Source organism: Conger conger, chromosome 1, assembly GCF_963514075.1.
Source record: "Conger conger chromosome 1, fConCon1.1, whole genome shotgun sequence".
Taxonomy (NCBI): Eukaryota; Metazoa; Chordata; class Actinopteri; order Anguilliformes; family Congridae; genus Conger; species Conger conger.
Window position 1 is genome coordinate 78,498,098 of NC_083760.1, and position 17,916 is coordinate 78,516,013.

The 17,916-nt window shown below is 42.2% G+C and overlaps 2 protein-coding genes across 3 annotated transcripts; both read right to left on the reverse strand.

The window, feature by feature from the left end:
- Positions 1-981: 981 nt before the first annotated feature.
- On the reverse strand, positions 982-4,883 carry zgc:92606 (uncharacterized protein LOC100000242 homolog). Its single transcript, XM_061245312.1, has 5 exons — positions 4,677-4,883; positions 2,870-2,959; positions 1,963-2,041; positions 1,538-1,656; positions 982-1,450 (listed from the first exon to the last, which is right to left on the reverse strand). The coding sequence occupies exons 2-5, from the start codon at positions 2,957-2,959 to the stop codon at positions 1,385-1,387; spliced, it is 354 nt and encodes a 117-aa protein (XP_061101296.1). The 5' UTR covers positions 4,677-4,883; the 3' UTR covers positions 982-1,384.
- Positions 4,884-5,974: 1,091 nt separating this feature from the next.
- arhgef5 (Rho guanine nucleotide exchange factor (GEF) 5) lies at positions 5,975-17,823 on the reverse strand. Of its 2 annotated transcripts, none has more exons than XM_061217789.1 (15): positions 17,645-17,823; positions 12,741-16,604; positions 12,503-12,548; positions 11,589-11,641; positions 10,667-11,040; positions 10,309-10,469; positions 9,940-10,092; positions 9,600-9,729; positions 9,443-9,517; positions 9,087-9,176; positions 8,801-8,937; positions 8,542-8,685; positions 8,155-8,225; positions 7,323-7,427; positions 5,975-7,006 (listed from the first exon to the last, which is right to left on the reverse strand). In XM_061217789.1, the coding sequence occupies exons 2-15, from the start codon at positions 16,582-16,584 to the stop codon at positions 6,864-6,866; spliced, it is 5,526 nt and encodes a 1,841-aa protein (XP_061073773.1). In that variant the 5' UTR covers positions 16,585-16,604; positions 17,645-17,823; the 3' UTR covers positions 5,975-6,863. The 2 variants fall into 2 exon arrangements, with proteins under 2 accessions (XP_061073773.1, XP_061073765.1); XM_061217781.1 differs by having other exon boundaries at positions 17,324-17,823.
- Positions 17,824-17,916: the final 93 nt, after the last annotated feature.

Genomic DNA, 17,916 nt, shown 5'->3' on the forward strand with positions numbered 1-17,916 from the left:
TCATTTTCCCAAAGATTTAATTTTTGTATTTTTTTTTTTCAAGTAACATTACTGTAAGCAATTGACTACATTTTACAAAAAACCGTTATCAAGGCTGTCTGACATCAGAAGCAAGGAGCCAACCAAGGTCTGCAGAAGAACTGTGGCAAGTTCTCCAACATGCTTGGAACAACCTCCCTGCTGATTGTCTTATAGAACTGCAGGACAGCGTTCAAGTTCAAGTTCAAGTTACTTTATTTGTACCCAAAGGTAAATTTGTTTGCAGAGAGTCACACAATACTTAAAAACACATGAAATACAACAAAACACATGAAATACAACAGCGTATAAAGTGCAGGGTGCAAAAAGTGCTCAGGGGTTCCAATCCTCCAGTGGATCGGTAAATACAACACAGAATAGACGCATCAGACAGTGGAAAGCTTATCAGCGTTCTGACTTGTTCCACTCAATAATGGCTGCTGGAACAAAGCTATTTCTATAGCGCTTAGCATTGGCAATCTCAAGAGAAGTGACGCAGTTATAATGCCAATGGGTGGTCACAAAAATATTGATTTGATTCAGTTTAAACTATTTTGCCAAATTACTCAAATGTAATGTTAAATGTGTAGTATGTTTATTTAGGACCTTTTGCACAGTATTGTGTATATATATATTTAAAGTATTTTTATGCATTGTCAGTCAGAGCACCATAATGTTTAGGTCAAATGACTTCACATGTTTCTGATCAGGTATGCTCAATTGGTTCCTTAGTGTATGTGTAAAAGTGCTTTCTATTGCCTTTGGAGTCTGTTATTAGCATTTGGACCAGAGTTGCCAGTGAAAGTCAAGGAAACCATTATGAGGCTGAGAAATAAGAAAAAAAAAAAACTGTCAGACATAGGCCAAACCTCCAACACTGTACAGCCCTACATTGGGTGGCAACTGTATATGATGGACAAATGCATATAGTAAAGCAAGCAATGAGCACTCATGCACAATCTATATTTTTCTATATTTTATTTTCCACAAAAACATTATTTTACAAAAAATACTATTTGCATTAAATACAGATGACTCATTTTGAGAGAGAAAATGACTTGAAGAGGCTGTGAAGAAACTTCCCCTTTCCCTAAATATCCACATTTTTTCTTTCGGTTACAATTCTCATCCAAGCACATGATTATTGTTCCAACACAACGAATATTTAAACGTAACTCTTAACCCCATTCCGACCATGTCTCCCAGTATCTGGAGAAATTTACTTATTTCAAATGGAATAATAGTGGTAAAACATAAAAAGTGTGTGTCTCGCTGTCTTAATTTAAACATCCCTTCCTCCAACCCCCCCCCCCACCTCTATATCTCTCTCTCTCTCTCTCTCTCTCTCTCTCTCTTCCCTCAACTCTCAGGCTCCGTAGACACTCTCATTACTGTAGGTCATGTAGAGGAAAAGATCTTCTTCATGGTGTTCCTAAGAGACACAGACACAGGTGATTAATACAGCAAGCAGTCAGATGCATAAACAGGCATCCGCTCTAAATGAGCTGGGTGGTAGTACCTCATAGACCGCTGAGAGAGGGGAACTTGATGGCGGAAGTGAGTTGTTTACAAAGAAGAAAAGTGCCTCCTCTGGCCGCATTGACACCCGCTGCCTGATCAGGAAGCATAGCTGTCCCACTGTTGGAGGGGGGGGAGGGGGGGGGTTAGGTGTGATTCATACCAAACATTTTGCTCTTCGCAGAATCTATGAACACAGAAGTCAGAAATTACCACAGGAAATTATTCAGCACAGCATTAAATATGGTGTGAAAAAAAAATGTGAGAGAGGCTGATCTGGTCCTGAAAATGCACTCCTTAGCGTTTATATATCAAGCTAAATACCATGACTGCAATTTGCCTGTGACAATGACTGCATTAGAGTCTGGACATGCAAAAGAACATAGAACATAGGGAACAACATGGAAGTCAGGCAATTTTACTGACCGGTCAGATCAGAGGGAACAAGGTATTTCTTCTTGTCCAAGTCAGGAGCTCTCGATCTGGCAGCCCTCTCCACAATAATCTTATTAAAGAGACAACAGGAAAATACAGTACTACAATGTCTGCAATGTGTTTAAATACATGGTTAAGGATGGAACATATCCACTCAGTGACCACTATATTAGGTATTTATATTCGTATGGACTTTTTTTTTTTTGTTTCGTTTTGACCCTGTTATAATGTGGTTTTTTGAGTTCCTGTCAGCTAAAAAGGCATTGTCACACACATAACTACTGCTCACTGGATGTTTTTTGTTTTTCGCACCATTCTCTGTAAACCCTAGAAACTGTTGTGCATGAAAATGGAGATCATCAGTTTCTGAGATACTCAAACCACCCGGTCTGGCACCAACAATCATTCCGCAGTCACTTAGATCTAATTTCTTCCCCATTCTGACGTTAGCTCTGAACAGTAACACAACCTCTTGACCATGCTTTTATGCATTGCGTTTGCTGCTACGTGATTGGCTGATTAGATATTTGCATTAACAAGCCAGTTTACACATGTACCTAATAAAGTGGTCACTGAGTTTATATTATGACAGTCAGGAAGAAAGTACCTAAACGAGGACTCTGATTTGATGATCCTTGCTTCAGCACTTTAATGTCATCAGGAACATCAAAAGATCCGATTACTACGGTTACTCAGTAGCATATAAAAAGGCAACGTCTATGAGCACACCAATATGCACTGCATGAGCACACAATGGGAGACTTTTTTCTTTTTCTTTTTCTTTTTTGTAAAGAAAAACAACGGCTTCTGAAGGCCTGCAGAATGGAAGCCTTATCCTAACACAAGGCCCAATGATAAGGGTCTAGGCTGTGCTGAAAAAAATGTAGACAGGACTGACCGGTATCTTGTCCGGATGTTTTGCACGGACTCTCTCCCCTTCTGCTCTCCTCACTTCCAAAGGAACGCTACGTTGATAATGACTGTTCATCTGCAGAGAGAGGAAGGGGGAGCGGGGAGGGGTATACATGAAATACCACAGTAACCTGCTGACGCTCAAAGCTACGGATGTGTAGCTGGTTACCTTCCAAAATGGTTAAACGTGTAACCGATACTGCTTATGACTGCTCGGTCTTATCTCGTTTTGAAAACAAATTACAAAAATGTAATTGCCGTTTCAGACGTTATTTTGGGCCAACTTAAAATAGTTTAATTTAAATGTCAACATTGTTAGTCAGATAACAGTCTAATTGCCAATTTAAGGATTTACATTTGCATTGACATCGTGCTCACAGATGTCCAGCAGTCTGTAGTTAAAGCCAGGCATGCTGGTCGATCGGGTGTAATTTTTTTAATTGCATCAGTTCAAATAAAATTCTTCAAGTTTTCATCCCTCTTCCTAATCGATTCTGCCTGATAAACTTGATAGCCATGACATGTGCCCAATCTTCTGCTGTTGAGAACTTTGTTACAGACAGGGTTGTGTGGTGCTTTTAAAGCAGGGAATTTTCACTTTCATTATCTGATGGATATGATAGGCTACTGATCTAAGGATTTTTCTTTTATGCCAACAATTCTACTTGATTTTATAAATACTTAAACGAAACGGTCCCGGAAAATATAGTGGAGCTAGCTCTGGCCAACTTTAAAAAACATTGGATAGTGATTGCACTCTTAGGCTAAGTTACACTCAATCAAAACAATAAATTGTTGGATTTACTTCAATTATAAACAGTGGCTACACGCAGTTATAGCCTTTATTTTTCAACTTGCCTACTTAGTGATGTTGCGTGCAACATTTGTCAAATGATGTATTGCTTTATTTGTTTTTATATATAGGCATAGTGGAAAGCTACTTTCAGTTTTCCTGTAGTTTGAATTCGCTTGTCAACGAATAAATAAGTATGTGAACCTTAAGAAACACCATACAATACATCATGAGTGAACCAACAGCTACTGATTGAAAACACAAATAAATTATTTGAGAACTATGAATCTGCAGCATTCAATTACCTGTGGTGGTTGCATTCTTAACACCCTGATATTGCTAGGACTCACAGAAGTTATTAAGCAGGCAGAATCATTATTTCAATTGTCCTACCAATTTGTGCGTTTTGTCACTGTTGGTGAAAGCGCATTAATTTAATTAAACTGAGTTTACCACTCAGTTTCGGTTAAACGTTCGTTCACACCTCTAACTTGTTCGGAACACGGCGAGTTTCTCAAAACAGCGCAGTACAGTTCGACTGGCCTAGGTGGTTTAACTTGCTAGCTAAGAAAAGCAATCTATATTCCACATGGTACACACAGGAGGGTGAAACTGATAAATACTGCATGGGCACCGCCGATTTATTATTCAGTGTTGGCCATGTAGAGAACACGTTCATCTAGCTACGCGTCAAATTATTTTAGTCGGAAATAATGATTATGGGCGGTGGCGTAACGGCAAGTAGCATGTTGGCTATATAACTTAGCTAACTAGCTAACGGTATAGATCTTGCGCTTACAGAAAGCTAGAAGGGGGCAGTTAGCATCAGCTATCTATCCAACTACATAGAAATCTAAACTAACCAGTTAATCGGGATAGCATGTATGGCAACTATGATGTGTAATTTTAACTACGATGGCTAACCAATAATACATAAATAGTCCAACGTTGGTGTAACGTCAGATAACTGCTAACTTAGCTTGACGTTTGATAAACCCACCTTTGGGAACAATGCAGAAAAATAGGACGGTTAATGACAGTCAAAGCGTTTTCTTCTGAATCTTGGCCGAAGAAAGTACACTATCTGGAAATTATACCACAAAAGAACATAAAGCAGAAACAATTAAATCTATCTTAAAATACAGTCTATTTTTAAAATGTCGACTGACCTACGTCTTCCACAGAATAAACAACAAATAAAACAACGCCCATTCGCAGAAAATTTCACGAATGAACAGCTTGTATATTGATTGACATTATCACTGTCCATTCAGCGGGAGAAAATAAGCGGCAATACGTTTGTTGACAGTGTTTCTATTGGCTTACAGGCACTGTCAATCTCACATTGAAGAACGCAAAACAGTAAATTGACGTGAATTTAAACCAATCGCTTAGAAGGAAAACTGGGCCGGGGGATGGGCATCAAAATCACATGCTTCGCTTACGTGTCCTAGCTCACGAATTCTGATTTCGGAGACACTGAATTCTATTTACGCTCTATGATTGGAGAGCACGCTGTACCTTTAGAAATGTGAACTTGATGGTTTGCAGTGTCTTTTTTTGTATGCACGATAGATTTATTTAGTATATATCCTATTTAAAATCAGTCTTGAATTATTTTGTGATGGCCTTTTACACTTCTATTGAAATGGCAAGTAACGATGCAGCAAATACAGTAATAGAAAACCTATTTACACAATATAATTTATAAGCTTGAATCAGCAAGTCTTTTTTTATTCTTTTAAAGGCATTCTTTTTCTTATTCATTTTGTTCAAGTTGGCGCTGTGCCACCCAAAACCATGCCAAGAGCACGGGTACCCAAGCACATTTAGTTAAACTGCAGACTGGCATTGTGATTTGCAGAAGCCAGCATGCAGGGAGGGGAGAGCCAATTGCCTCAAGGTTGTCGAACGGAGATATCTGGTCTGAAGCAGAGCCGCAGAGAGAGAATATTGGGACACTTTGTCCCGGGCCCAGGCCTCAAGGGGGCCCAGGATATAGGATTGTAACTATTTTTAATTTGTTACAAAATATATGGATTTTGTCCTGGACTTGAGAATTCATAGCCGCGGCCCTGGTCTGACGATTGGTTTAAAGTATTGTAGCTGTTCCATTCACTAACTTGCTGGCTAACACCAAGGTTTTCAACTTGATGCGAACTGTATCGAATAGCCAGTGTATGCTAGCATGGGCTTCGCGAATTCGTAGCCTAATGACAAAGCGGCTGTTTGAACCCGAGACACGGGGCTCACCTGTATCTTTGGGGAGCGCAATTTATTCGAATGAAGTCGAGAACGTTCTATTACAATTTTATTGTCGAATTGTTCCTAGTTTACAAGCAAATGTACTGTATGCATGACATACATGTCTTGTGATGAAAATCATAGAATACCTTTGAAAGATTTATAAATCCAATCCTATTCAAAATTGTACCATGTGTCTCAGATATGTTTGCACTCACCCATATTTTTATTTTTCTAAACAATTCTTTTGACAATATAAACAGAAACAGAAAGTTGATCATTTGGAAGTCCAGAATATAACTGCATATATTCTCTCTCATCTTCTATACTTCTGGACATACATATGTACATGAGATGTATTGCTTTTTCACAGCCTTTTACAATATACTGACATATACTGATAAGTAGCTTTAAAGATAATATATACACTACACTTTACCATTACCATATGGTAGCTCACTGCTCATACTGATATTGTTTGTAAATATGGTAATGCAGTTATATTAATTTTATCATGCATTAAAAAAAACAAGCAGTGGCAGGATTCTCTGGCTTTACTCTGAAATGGCATTGAATTATTATTGCTACTCTGTGCTAAAATAGTAATGTTATATACAACTCCTGTCAGAGGACAGTCCCCAATAAGAAGAATAATACTCTCTCAATTTCGGTTTGTCATTCAGCGTCCAGGCCAAAGGACAGGCCGTACTGCGGGAATGAATAGCCCTGGTCTTGGATGGCCACCATCCAGAAGCTTTTATGTTTACATTAACACTATTTAAACAGTTCAACTATTTGAACAAAGGTTCGGGTGAAATCAGACAAGCAGGATATGCATTTTATCAAATCATTGGGTGAATCAGATAAATGAAGACCTCAGATCTAACGAGAGCCAGGTACTCCTCCGTTCCGTTCCTCTGATGTGCATAATATACTTTTCCCCTCAGTAGGTTGCAGTGATTGTTGTAATCTTATGAGTGTCCAGTAGGTTGCGCTGTCTAGCTCTTGCACTGGTGATGGTCTCCAGGTGAGACTCTGGAGCCCAGCCCCTCTGTCGGTCTGACAATCTCGTTCCCTCAATCCAGCCTGAGAAACCAAAGAGATGGGAAATAATATATGCAAAATTAATGAATACATTCATTCTTATTCTGAACGGAGTAATACCATTTCACTGGAAAACTGCATGCTTTTCCAGTTGGTTGCAACCATCAAAGAATAAATATGGATAAATATGGGAACAAATGGGATAAGGTTTAGTTTCAGTTCAGTAGAAAGGTTGTGAGGTTGCATCTGTCAGTCCAAAAACTGGATAAAAGTTATTTATTTATTTGTCTACTGTAATGGCAGTTTTTGCACATCTTGCAGCGAACTCCCCGTTTGCCCCAGTGTAAGCTGTCCGTACCATCAGTGCTCTGCTGATGAACCAATAGGACATCTGCTTTCTCCAGGTTTAGCTCATCTGGTTGCAGGGCAGTAAAGGGTCTGATGCACTGGACCTGAGTAAAGTCTAAGATGTGGAAGAGAGGAAGATACTAAATCGCACAAATCTGAGATTGGTACATTCACATAAAATAAAGACACTATAGATAAGATTTAGACTTAACGGTCTGCACTTATACAGCGCCTTTATCCAAAGGTTGTCATTCATCCAGTCACACACACACTCACACACCAACGGCGATTGGCTGCCATGCAAGGTACCAACCAGCTCGTCAGGAGCAATTGGGTGTTAGGTGTCTTGCTCAGCGACACTTCAACACACCCAGGGCGGGATCGAACCGGCAACTCTCCAACTGTCAAGACGACTGCTGTTACCTCGGGCCAAATTGGCTCAGGCGGTAAGAGCAGTCGTCTGGCAGTCGGAGGGTTGCCGGTTGGCACCTTGCATGACAGCCAACCGCTGTCGGTGTGTGAGTGTGTATATGAATGGGTGAATGAGAACCATCAATTGTACAGCGCTTTGGATAAAGGCGCAATATAAATGCCAACCATTTTACCATTTACCTTTCATTCCTGAGCCAATGTCATGCACATTCTCTTCAAGCACTGAGCATTGAACTCAAGCACGAGGTTACAGTTTTCCTCCATCTTACTTTATGTTTTGTCATTAACTTCAGCAACTGTCATACACACAATACTCACGAAAACAAGGAAATCGTACATCTCCTAGTCAAAATTAAAGGCAAAACATGCTGTGGCAAGATTGAACCTGGGTCAAAGAGGCTCAGACACACCTTGAGCTGCAGTGAAATCTATCTGTGGATGTGGGTGTGACAGGGCTGACATCCAGCGCAGTTTGTCACTCCTAGGAGAGAGATTGAAACCGAGGTGAACATGGACTACAGCAAGTGAGAGGCCTTCCGACAAGAAAATGACTATTCAACAAATGGCTATTCAAAACACCCATCTCGCTCATGGCATGAGATGACTCACTTTAGCAGGTTTCCACCACCCTGGAGCAAGCAGTAACACATTATTGCCCAAATGTTATCAAGTGTCTAAGGAGGACCTAAAATGATAACAATGCAAATTCATATTTCCTGAACTTGCTCTGAAATGGCCTGACTGATTGACCGACGAGTGCCAGGCCTGAAGTGTGACTGAGTGAGAAGGTTTCGTACTGTTCGTCTGTCCGCAAGAGCATTGGCTTATGCGAGACGTGGAGACAAAAGACGTTTTCCTGCTGGGAGTGAATTTTGACTCGGCAGATCTCTACCCGAAGCTCTGACACGGGAGCGTGGTTGATCACCATGAACCTGCCACCTCTGCGGAGGAGAAGGGTGGGGAGGAAGGACAGGACAGAAATGAAAAGGGTTAATACAGTCAGATCAGTGTTGGGGCACGCAGAGGCAGATTCTGGCAGTGTTATTGTACACTCACTCTTTTCGGAGAGAGAGCAGCAGGTAGTCATTGAAGAGGTGCAGGTAGAGCGTCCTCTCTGACTTTTTTTTGTCCCGCAGTTCTGTCACAGCTCCTTCCCGCACCAGCCTACGCGACTGGCTGACGAGGGGAAGAGTCTAACACGAGAGGTGGAAAACAGACGACTTCACTCAAAACAAAAACAAAAAATATATATCCATCCACGATGAATTACAATTTCATTGTCATTATTTCTCCAAGTATTAGTTTTCATACAACTTACACACCGCCACACAGTTTAGCTTACCTTGCATTCAAAGTCAACTTTGGCACTTAGACAGACCAGAGACTCAATGCTCTTCATCTGAGTGATGCTGTCATTGCCCTCCTGGATCAGCTGAGTAAAGGAAGAGAGCCAGTGACAGGCACTAACAAGACTGAATGCACAATCATGAAATCACTGCTCCTGCTGCTACCACTTACTACTTACTGGTATAACTATGGCTATTCTGGAACCAAAATCAGCAAACGTAGTGACCGCAACATTGGCTTCTTTAACAATAACTCAAACTGGACAAAGAACTGGGAATCCATTGAGAAGCAAGTTGACCTAATAGATGCTTCAAGAATGTGGATGCTATGGAAAAAGAGAGGAATACGCACCTTCTCTAGTAACATGAGAGCTTTTATGGCCTGTGCTTCTTCCTCTGTGTCTGGAGTTATTCTCTTCACAATATTCTGAGAGAGGGAGAGATCAACTCATTATAGAAACTAATCAGGGAGGGAGGGGGCAAGCAATGTCATTAAGTGAGAGAAGGACCTGCACGAGAAGCTTGAGTCGTGTGATCCTTTGGAAGGGGAGGATGAGGAAAGAACGGAGAGGGAGTCGCTGGCAAATGGGGTTGCGCTCCAGCTTCTCCACAACACGGCGGAAACCTTGGCACTCCTCCCTGAGGGAACAACAGAGCAAGGGATTAAGCCATAAAACACACACTGACCCAGCAATACATTGGCACTGCACCCAGAGAAATCATCAATACACACGGCTGACTGGAAACTACAGAGCATCAGCACTATACAAATCTTAACACAGTACTCTTAAGCTTACAAGACAAAGACAGGAAGGTGTATCCAACAGAAGTTCCCAGTTTAGAACTTACATGAGTTTTTGGTATGTCGCGTCCTGGTATGATTGATTGGTGAGGTAGGGCACATAGACCAATCGAAATCGCGGGCAGTGTTGAACGATGATGTCACAGACAGAGAAGTGCAGGATGTCTTTCTCCACCCGCTCCTCGAGTTTTCCCAGAAAGCTGATCAATGGGCAGATTAAACATTTTAATAACATTGGCTGCGGTACTTGTTACTATGTATTGAATTAGGTATTTAAAATCATATTTTCTTTGTACATTCTCATTACAGCAGGAAACACTTGCTCTGCGCAATACAATTTTACCATCTAATGTATGTGGCAACCCGGAAAAGGCAACCCCTCAGAAATCGTGGGAAATGCACTGTAGTTATCTTACCTGTGGCTAATGGCTCTGACGTCTCCTAATCTAGAGAAGAGCCAGTTCCTATCCTGTGTTGTCACCAGTGACCCCAACTCTTTGGACTTGACAAAATGCTCAACCACAATTTCTAAACTTCGACAGTAAGATGCCTCTGAGGTCACCACCTCAAACCTCACCTAATGGACGAAGAAAACAGAAGCAACAAGAAGTTGGATTTTGTATTTAACTGAACATCCAACAATCTAGGAATGCATGTAGCCAATTAAAGAGTTTTTCACCAAACAATGGTGAAAAAGAGAATTAATTTATTTTGTGTGTTGAAATAAATGAATTTACTATCCATACAACATACTAGCATCTTTATTTTCAATACCTCTTGTAGACGTCTCTCATCGTCACTTAATTCGCTGAATTCCTGGCTGGTCCTCACACCAGGTAGATCTTGCCAAAGAGTGGGGGACTTAGAAAGTGGCCGAGGGAGATTGGGAGACGGGGGGCGTGGAAGGAGTGGGAGTGGGAGGGATAGAGCGCTGGTATTGGAGAAAGAACTGGAATGGGCAAGGGAGTGGGGGTGGGGGACAGGTGGAAGGGGGGGTAAGGGGCGACGGGCAGGGGGTGGTGAGGGCACAGGGGACCCAGACGAATGGGGAGGAAGCTCTTCGCATACAGAAAGGGTGTCATTGCGACACTGACGCATTATTTCCCGATTCTGGGCCACTTCGCTGTACTGCTGATAGAGCTGAGAGTCTGAAAGATAGAGAAGTGCGCAGTTTTAGCATTCACGTGCCATGTGTCTTATGTGCATAAAGCATAATAATTTTAGTTATAAGTTGGGACAGCTGTTTTTCCCCGACAGGTTTTGAAAGTTACAGACTTGTAGAAACCTGCCTAGGAACCCTCCCTTGAGGACTACAGCAAGCTTCAGGGTTGCTCAATTCAGCTTATTCTGCCACATTGTAATAGTTTTAAAGAATGTTCCGTTTAGTATTAATCCCTATGGACTATATCCATCTGACAACCAAGTTTAATGTTTTTTTTGTTTAACACCAAAATTTGCTTTCTTTTTTGTTTCCGACAACATATCCTATTTGAATCTGTGGATCACTTGGCAGCCCTGGCTAGCAAAACTGCTTCAGGGAGAGACGCAGACTCAAATATAAGAGAAGTACAAAAAGAAAGAAAAACAATCCGAGGTCAAAAGATACTGTATATGCCGCAGTCTTTTTTAATGTGATCCTAACTGAGCTAACCAAGAGGGTGGAGGAAAGACTTATGCAGGTGTTAAAAAAACTCACTGAAGAATTTGGAGTTTCTCTTTTTCATCTTTCCAATTGTGTCTGTCATATTCCTAGAGGACAAAGAGAACAAGGTACACATAATTAATAGTTCCTATGACTTCTTCTCAATTGCATTTTGTGCAAACCAGACCAAAGAAATATAAAGGGTCTCACTGCCAAACAGTGTACTTTGACTGAGTATCGTATAACAAACTGGCACTACTCCACAATACAGCAAATAGTAGACGTTCCAATACCATGCATCTGACAGTTTGTATTTAGCCTCTGATACTATTATCACTGTAACGAAAACCCAACATTGCTAAACAAGATCCCAGCAGATTGCTTTGCATTGTCAGTACTTAAGCATTTAACATCTTTTTGTCTCAATCGGTTTGACTTGTTCAAACCACCATCATTTTACTATTCAAATAATGCTATGATGAGGTCACTTGGTAATGTCACATCTCTGTTACCTGTCAAGTAGCTTTAATTTGACTAGAGCCAAAGGGAGTGGAATATGTTTATATCCTCATGAGACCTGGTAATTCATTTTTGTCTTAAGTAGGGGACATGAGTCTCTGGTCCTAATTTCAAGAACCATATACTTAACTATGTGGAAACCTACACTACAATGACCATCAATTAAATAATATAAATAATATATTTTTTAAATATTTTCACTCCAACATGTTTTCGTCATTCGACACACTAGTATTATGCCCAAAAAATTTAAACACTTTTTTCTGCCAGGCCTCAGGACGATATATTAATATGCTGCCGCACTGTTTTTATCCACTTTTAATTTAACTCATCCTACATATGCATGGCTGCGCTCTTGAAACACAACCCCAGGGATGGTTCTGAAACAGGTTTTTTGCTTTTCCCTGGGGTATTTAAGCTGTGATGATGAGGGCAGCTGTGCATCTTACCTCAGCTCCACCTCGCTACAGCTTTGGCTCAGCTTATCATAGTCCTCTGAAAAAACAGACAAAACAGTCAGGCAGTGTAGTTTATCAAAGCCAAAGCCAAATTCATTCATTTGCAGTTTTCTGAGTTTTTAAATGTTATGTTGTTCTTCAAAACAGGCAGGGGGCAGGAATTACAACTTTGGACATCTCTACCAAAAGATTGGGAGGGAAAGACGACTGACAGGAGAGAATTACCTACCGCCCTCGCTGGACACGTCAAAGACTCTCGTCCTGCGATCTCTTCCTTCCCCTTCTTCCGTCTCTTCTTCTGCCTCTTCATCTTTACCTCTTTTAGTGGTCTTTCGAAAACCTTTCCTCCTTTCCCGAGCCTTATTTCCCTGATCTCGAAAACTGCTGGTGCTTACCATCAGTCCAGTCACCCCTTTCTTCTTGCACTCCTCATTTCCTACATTGGAAAGCTCTTTCTCAATAATACTTACATTTGGGCTTTTGTCAGGGCTGGGACAACTGTTGGACTTTGAGAGGGGAACTTTTGGGGAGGAGACATAATAGTATGGGTCTTCTTCTGTGTCTGCCTTGCCTCCGTCCCCTGTTCCAGTCTGCCCAGCTGGCTCTGACCCCATCTGTATTTGTATGTGTGTGTTTGTATAGGACTCTGTGTCCCTTTGTCTGTCCATCTGCATATGCATCCCTGTTTCACTGCCTGCCAGTGAGTCAGTGTGTCTGTCTCTTTTCTTTTGGATCTGTGCATACACCGGCATATCTCCCTCATTCTCTGTTGGTGAGTTTGTGAACACCTCAGCATCAGTTTTTTTATTTACCGTTGCATATATTGGTGACCCTTTTTCACCGTCTGTCTCTTGGTTGGTCTGTGGCAACCCAGGACTTATGCCTCTATTTTGCGGTGATTCCATCCCTTCCAAAGTGTTGTCCTCAGATGAACCAAGGATTTCCCTCACCACATTCTTTGCCCACTTTATGTATGGGGCAGAGTCTTCCTTGCGTCGTTCTTCTGCCGTTCTCAAATCACTGGGAGTTTGGATAATAGGTTCACTAACTATTTTGTCACCTTCTTTGGTCGCGGAGTATGATTCAGTCCCTTTTCTTCCAAGTTCTCTTTCCTCACTACATGCAGTTTTCATTTGTGAATGTGGTTTGGTCTCCTTTGCGTCTTGTTTCTCTTGACAATTTTCAGTCTCTGTTTCACTCTCTGCAGTCATCATGTTTCCACCATCTTCTTTCCCACCGTTTCTGGGACACGCATCAGCCACCTCCTCCCTCAAATGTTCCTCAGGTGCATTACGCTCCGCTGGAATCTCACCGACCTGAATTCCAGGGTTCTCCTCACTCCTCTCCTCCTTGAGGGTACAAATCTCATCCTCCTTCTCTTCACTCCCTTCTGCTGTTTCCTTCTCTTTGTCTGGCTGCTCACTCTCAACATCCTGGTCTTCTTTCTCCCATTTGGTGTCTCCAGTTTCTCCATCAAGAGGACCAGCGTTAGTGACCCCAGGGCCTTCACCAATGTCATGTCCCACATTTTGACTGATCTCTCCAGTTTTATCTTGGATTTCCCCATGACCACGTGTTCTAGGGAGTGTCTGTCCAATGACACAGAACACTGTCACTTTGGAAGGAATTTCATCCTCATTCTCCTCTTCTTTGGTATCTACAGGAGTCTCTCTCCCCGTCTCTGTATTCAGGCTGTCCTTTTGTCTGTCCTCGTCCAAACTCTCTTCCTGATCATTGATTTCCTCCTTCTCACCTTCCCAGAATTCTTTGCAATCTTCAAACTCATCTTCTTCATTCTCTTCTTCTTCCTCCCCACCACTAGAGACAGTTATGAACCCGTCCTCCCATGACAGCACTCTTTCCCTTTCTTCATCCAACTCTCTTTGACTTTCTCCATCACTGTGTAGGTCACTGCTGCACCCTCTGTCCATGTCTCTATCCTCAGTGCTGTCTGTTACAGTTTCTCTCTCCGTACATCCGTCACTTTGCCTGGCCTGCTCGCTCTCACCATCACTCAATGACTCTGCCTCTCCGTGCTCATAAAACTGTGCCCTTGTCTGCTTGTCTCTCTCACTGCCCTCCTCTTTGTCACTGTCAACTCTCACACCCTCTTCCTCTTCCATGTGCTGTAGGCTTTTGCCTTCTCCTCTGTCCAACCTTCCACTGTGTCCATCTACAGCTTTCTCCACTTCTGCATGCTTGTCCACCTCTGTATTTCCTGTTGCCTTCCGTGGTTCCAACCAGTATTTTCTAGGTGTGTGTCTATGGTCCGGTACCTCCTGCTCCCTGACTGACTCCTGGCCTCCCTGTAGCTTTCCCTCCCTCTCTACTTCTTTTTCCCTAATTCTTTCCGCCTTTGAATCGGCCTCCCCCCGCCTCTCTACATCACCATCAGACTTTAACTCTTCGCCACAGTGCACTTTCATCAGCTTCTCCTTCAGTAGCTCACTGCCTCTAATACTCTCCCGCTCTCCGGTATCTTCCACCTCTCTCATCCTCTGTTTTTCCTTGAATCTGAGGCATTTCTCCTCTGTCTTTCTGTCTGGGTACCACTCCCTCTCTCTAACCTTCTCTTCTTCTGCTGCTCTCCCTGTTGTATTAGGAGTCTGCGTCTCACTGTTTTTACTGGTCTCTCCCCTTGTCCGGCCTTGCCTCCCTTTGTCTTCTTTTCTTTCCCAATCTCTATCTCTGTACCTGTCCATCTCTCGCTCTCTTTCAGTCCCTCTATCTCTTCCTCTCTCTGCGTCTCTTTCCCACTCCCTCTGTCTTACCCCGTCCCTGGGTTTCACAAGCTCTCTTTCACCTTCCCTCTCTCTCTGCCTCTCCTTTTCTCTATATTTCACTAACTCTCTCTCTTTCTCCCTCTCCCCCTGTCTATCCATTTCTCTATATTTTCCAACCTGGAACTCTCTCTCCCTCTCTCTATATCTTTCAGCCTCTCTGTAATCATCTTTCTCCTTCCGTTTACCCCTCTTCCGTTCCCCTCCACTGTCTCCTTCACTTTTACTATGTTTGTGGCTCAACATACTTTTCTCTGACTCTCTCCCACTCCCTTTTCCCCTCTCTCCATCACTGTCGCCATCACTTTTTGTGTCCCTCCATCCAACTTTCAGCCACTCTTTTTCCTTTCCTCCTCTATCTGAAAGGTTGTCTCGTTCTTTCTCAGCAATTCTGCTTCTCTGGGGTAAATTAAATTCCACCTCTTTCTCACGCTGCCGAGGTTTTAATTTCTCTCTCTCGCAGTCCATCCCCCTGTTTTTCTGGCTTCGTAGCTCTTTTGCATCCCACTCTTCTCTCCTCCTTTCTCTAAATCTAGGATCAAATTCATTCTCCCTCCATCTGTCCCCGTCTTTCTCTCTCTGTTCCCCTCCGTTGCGCTTCCGTTCCCTCAATCGGTCTTTCTCAATCTCTCTGTACCTCTCTGCACTCTGTTTCAGGTCTCTCTCTCCATCTCTTTGTAGGTCTCGATTTCTTCTTTTTTCTCTTTCATAATCTTCCATCTCCAGGGCCTTTTGCCTCTCGAACCATTTCATCATTTGTCTCTCTGTTTCATTCTCAACAACTCTACCCATTCTCTCACCCCTCTCCCTGCTAGTCTTCCTCGTTCTAGGAAAGGTACCACCCATCACTCTTTCTCCTTCTCTTTCCCTCCCATCCTGCTTCCCTTCCGCCACTATGCCTTTCCCATTCATTCCTTCTCGCCTAACTTCCCTGGGTCTCCTTTCCCTCTCTCCCTCTCTCCCACTGGGTGCTGTTGCTGCCTTCCCTCTGCCTCTATCTCTGTCTCTGTCTCTGTCCCTGTCCCTGTACCTATCTCTCTCCCTCTCAGAGAAGCCCTGCGCCATCTCCCTTTCTCCATCCCACTTTCTCGCTCTCATTCTCTCCATTTCTTTCTCCCTCCTCCATTCCTCTTCTCTGTTCGACTCCCTTTCCCTCTCTCCCAATGCTTTTGTCCCAGTCCTAGGGCTTGTATCACGTCCAGTGTATTCCCTTCGTTGACGGCTGCTCTCAGATGCATTCTGATCGGACACTTGTAGAGTACTGGATGTCCAATTGGGTCTCTTAGTTCCCATGACAACATGCTTTTCAGAACCTACAAGAGAAATTAGGTTGGGTTTTTTTTATATACATAAACTACCTTTTACATAACTCCCTCTTATCACAAGACATGTATTCACAATAACATCAGTTATAATTCATACGAAAACGTTTAAATTATTAAAGTGCTTCTTAAAATTGTTCATTATAACACTGAAAGGGAAAAACAGACAAAACCAAGCATTGACACAGACTTATGGATTTCGTACAGTGAGTGGTAAAACATGGGCCATCTGCCCTACAGGAAAGATCATTAATGCCCCACCAAATGTTACTAATGACTTTCAGGCTGTAAAGTTCACCAGCCACACAGTAGCTGTATAAGCAACAGTATAAATTACGTTGGTGAAAAATCTAAAGTGATATATTGTACAGCCACGGTCTGTCCACTCATTTATGATGTAAGACAAGAATATTTTCCAACAAAAAGAGTGAACAGCAATGAACGGAAGAGCATTACGAACTGCACATATAGCCCTGCAGTTAGTGCACAGCGAAGCGCCGAAAAAATCTGACACATACTGACACACTGACTGTGCAAACAGAATAAGAGCGTGAAGTAACCAAAATGGGGGTTACCATTTTCAATGTCTGCACCTTTACTTGAAGATTGACAACACAAACTGAACGATATACAATGCAGACGGGTTCGGTAGATGGAAAGACACAAGAGCTCCCAAAATAAAGGTAAAATTCAAGGTTTTCGAGACTCACCTGAGTTTTTTAAGTGGGGAAAATGTTCCCCTAGTCTCTGAGCTCAGTGCAGGAGTTCTCTCAGAAGTTGCACAATACAGAAACATTCCGCATTTCTCTGTTCATAAAATTAAAGTATTGAGCCCACCCAAAATTACACTAATGTGTTATGAGATCTTTCAAAATCTTTCAAATATTCTTTCTGCCTTCAGAAAAGGACTGTTTCTACCAAAATTCTCTCCTTCTTTCAGTCTCTCACTTTATCTTTCCTCCTCCCCCTCCCTCCCTCCTCAAATTCCCAAACAAGTCTGAACAGATTAGCACTTTTCTTCAACTATTTACCTTCTTGTTTTTATCTCTCCTTCTTTCTATCCAAGATGGTTACTAATCAGCTAGATCCACAGCAGTTACAGTTATGCATATGTTACACAAAAAACATCTTCTCTAAACCTTTCATTGCAGAGTGAAAACTGTTTGTAAACTCCAGGGTTTGTATCTTTCTCTCTTTTTCTCCAAGTTACTCCATTCTATAGACAGGAAGTACACCTCCTGGGTGTTTCCCTTTGTGATTGGATAATGTAATGAGACGGGTGTGTCGGCATACTGGGGCAGGT

What these genes read in the sequence shown, in the direction of transcription:
- zgc:92606 (XM_061245312.1), bottom strand. Translation starts at nt 2,959, where the DNA reads ATGAACAGTCATTATCAACGTAGCGTTCCTTTGGAAGTGAGGAGAGCA. An exon ending in AACATCCGGACAAGATACCG is followed by an intron (nt 2,042 to 2,869) that starts GTCAGTCCTGTC and finishes CTCTTTAATAAG; the next exon opens with ATTATTGTGGAGAGGGCTGC. An exon ending in TGTTCCCTCTGATCTGACCG is followed by an intron (nt 1,657 to 1,962) that starts GTCAGTAAAATT and finishes CCCCTCCAACAG; the next exon opens with TGGGACAGCTATGCTTCCTG.
- arhgef5 (XM_061217789.1), bottom strand. Translation starts at nt 16,584, where the DNA reads ATGGGAACTAAGAGACCCAATTGGACATCCAGTACTCTACAAGTGTCC. An exon ending in TGTAGCGAGGTGGAGCTGAG is followed by an intron (nt 11,642 to 12,502) that starts GTAAGATGCACA and finishes TTTGTCCTCTAG; the next exon opens with GAATATGACAGACACAATTG. An exon ending in ATGAGAGACGTCTACAAGAG is followed by an intron (nt 10,470 to 10,666) that starts GTATTGAAAATA and finishes TTCGTCCATTAG; the next exon opens with GTGAGGTTTGAGGTGGTGAC.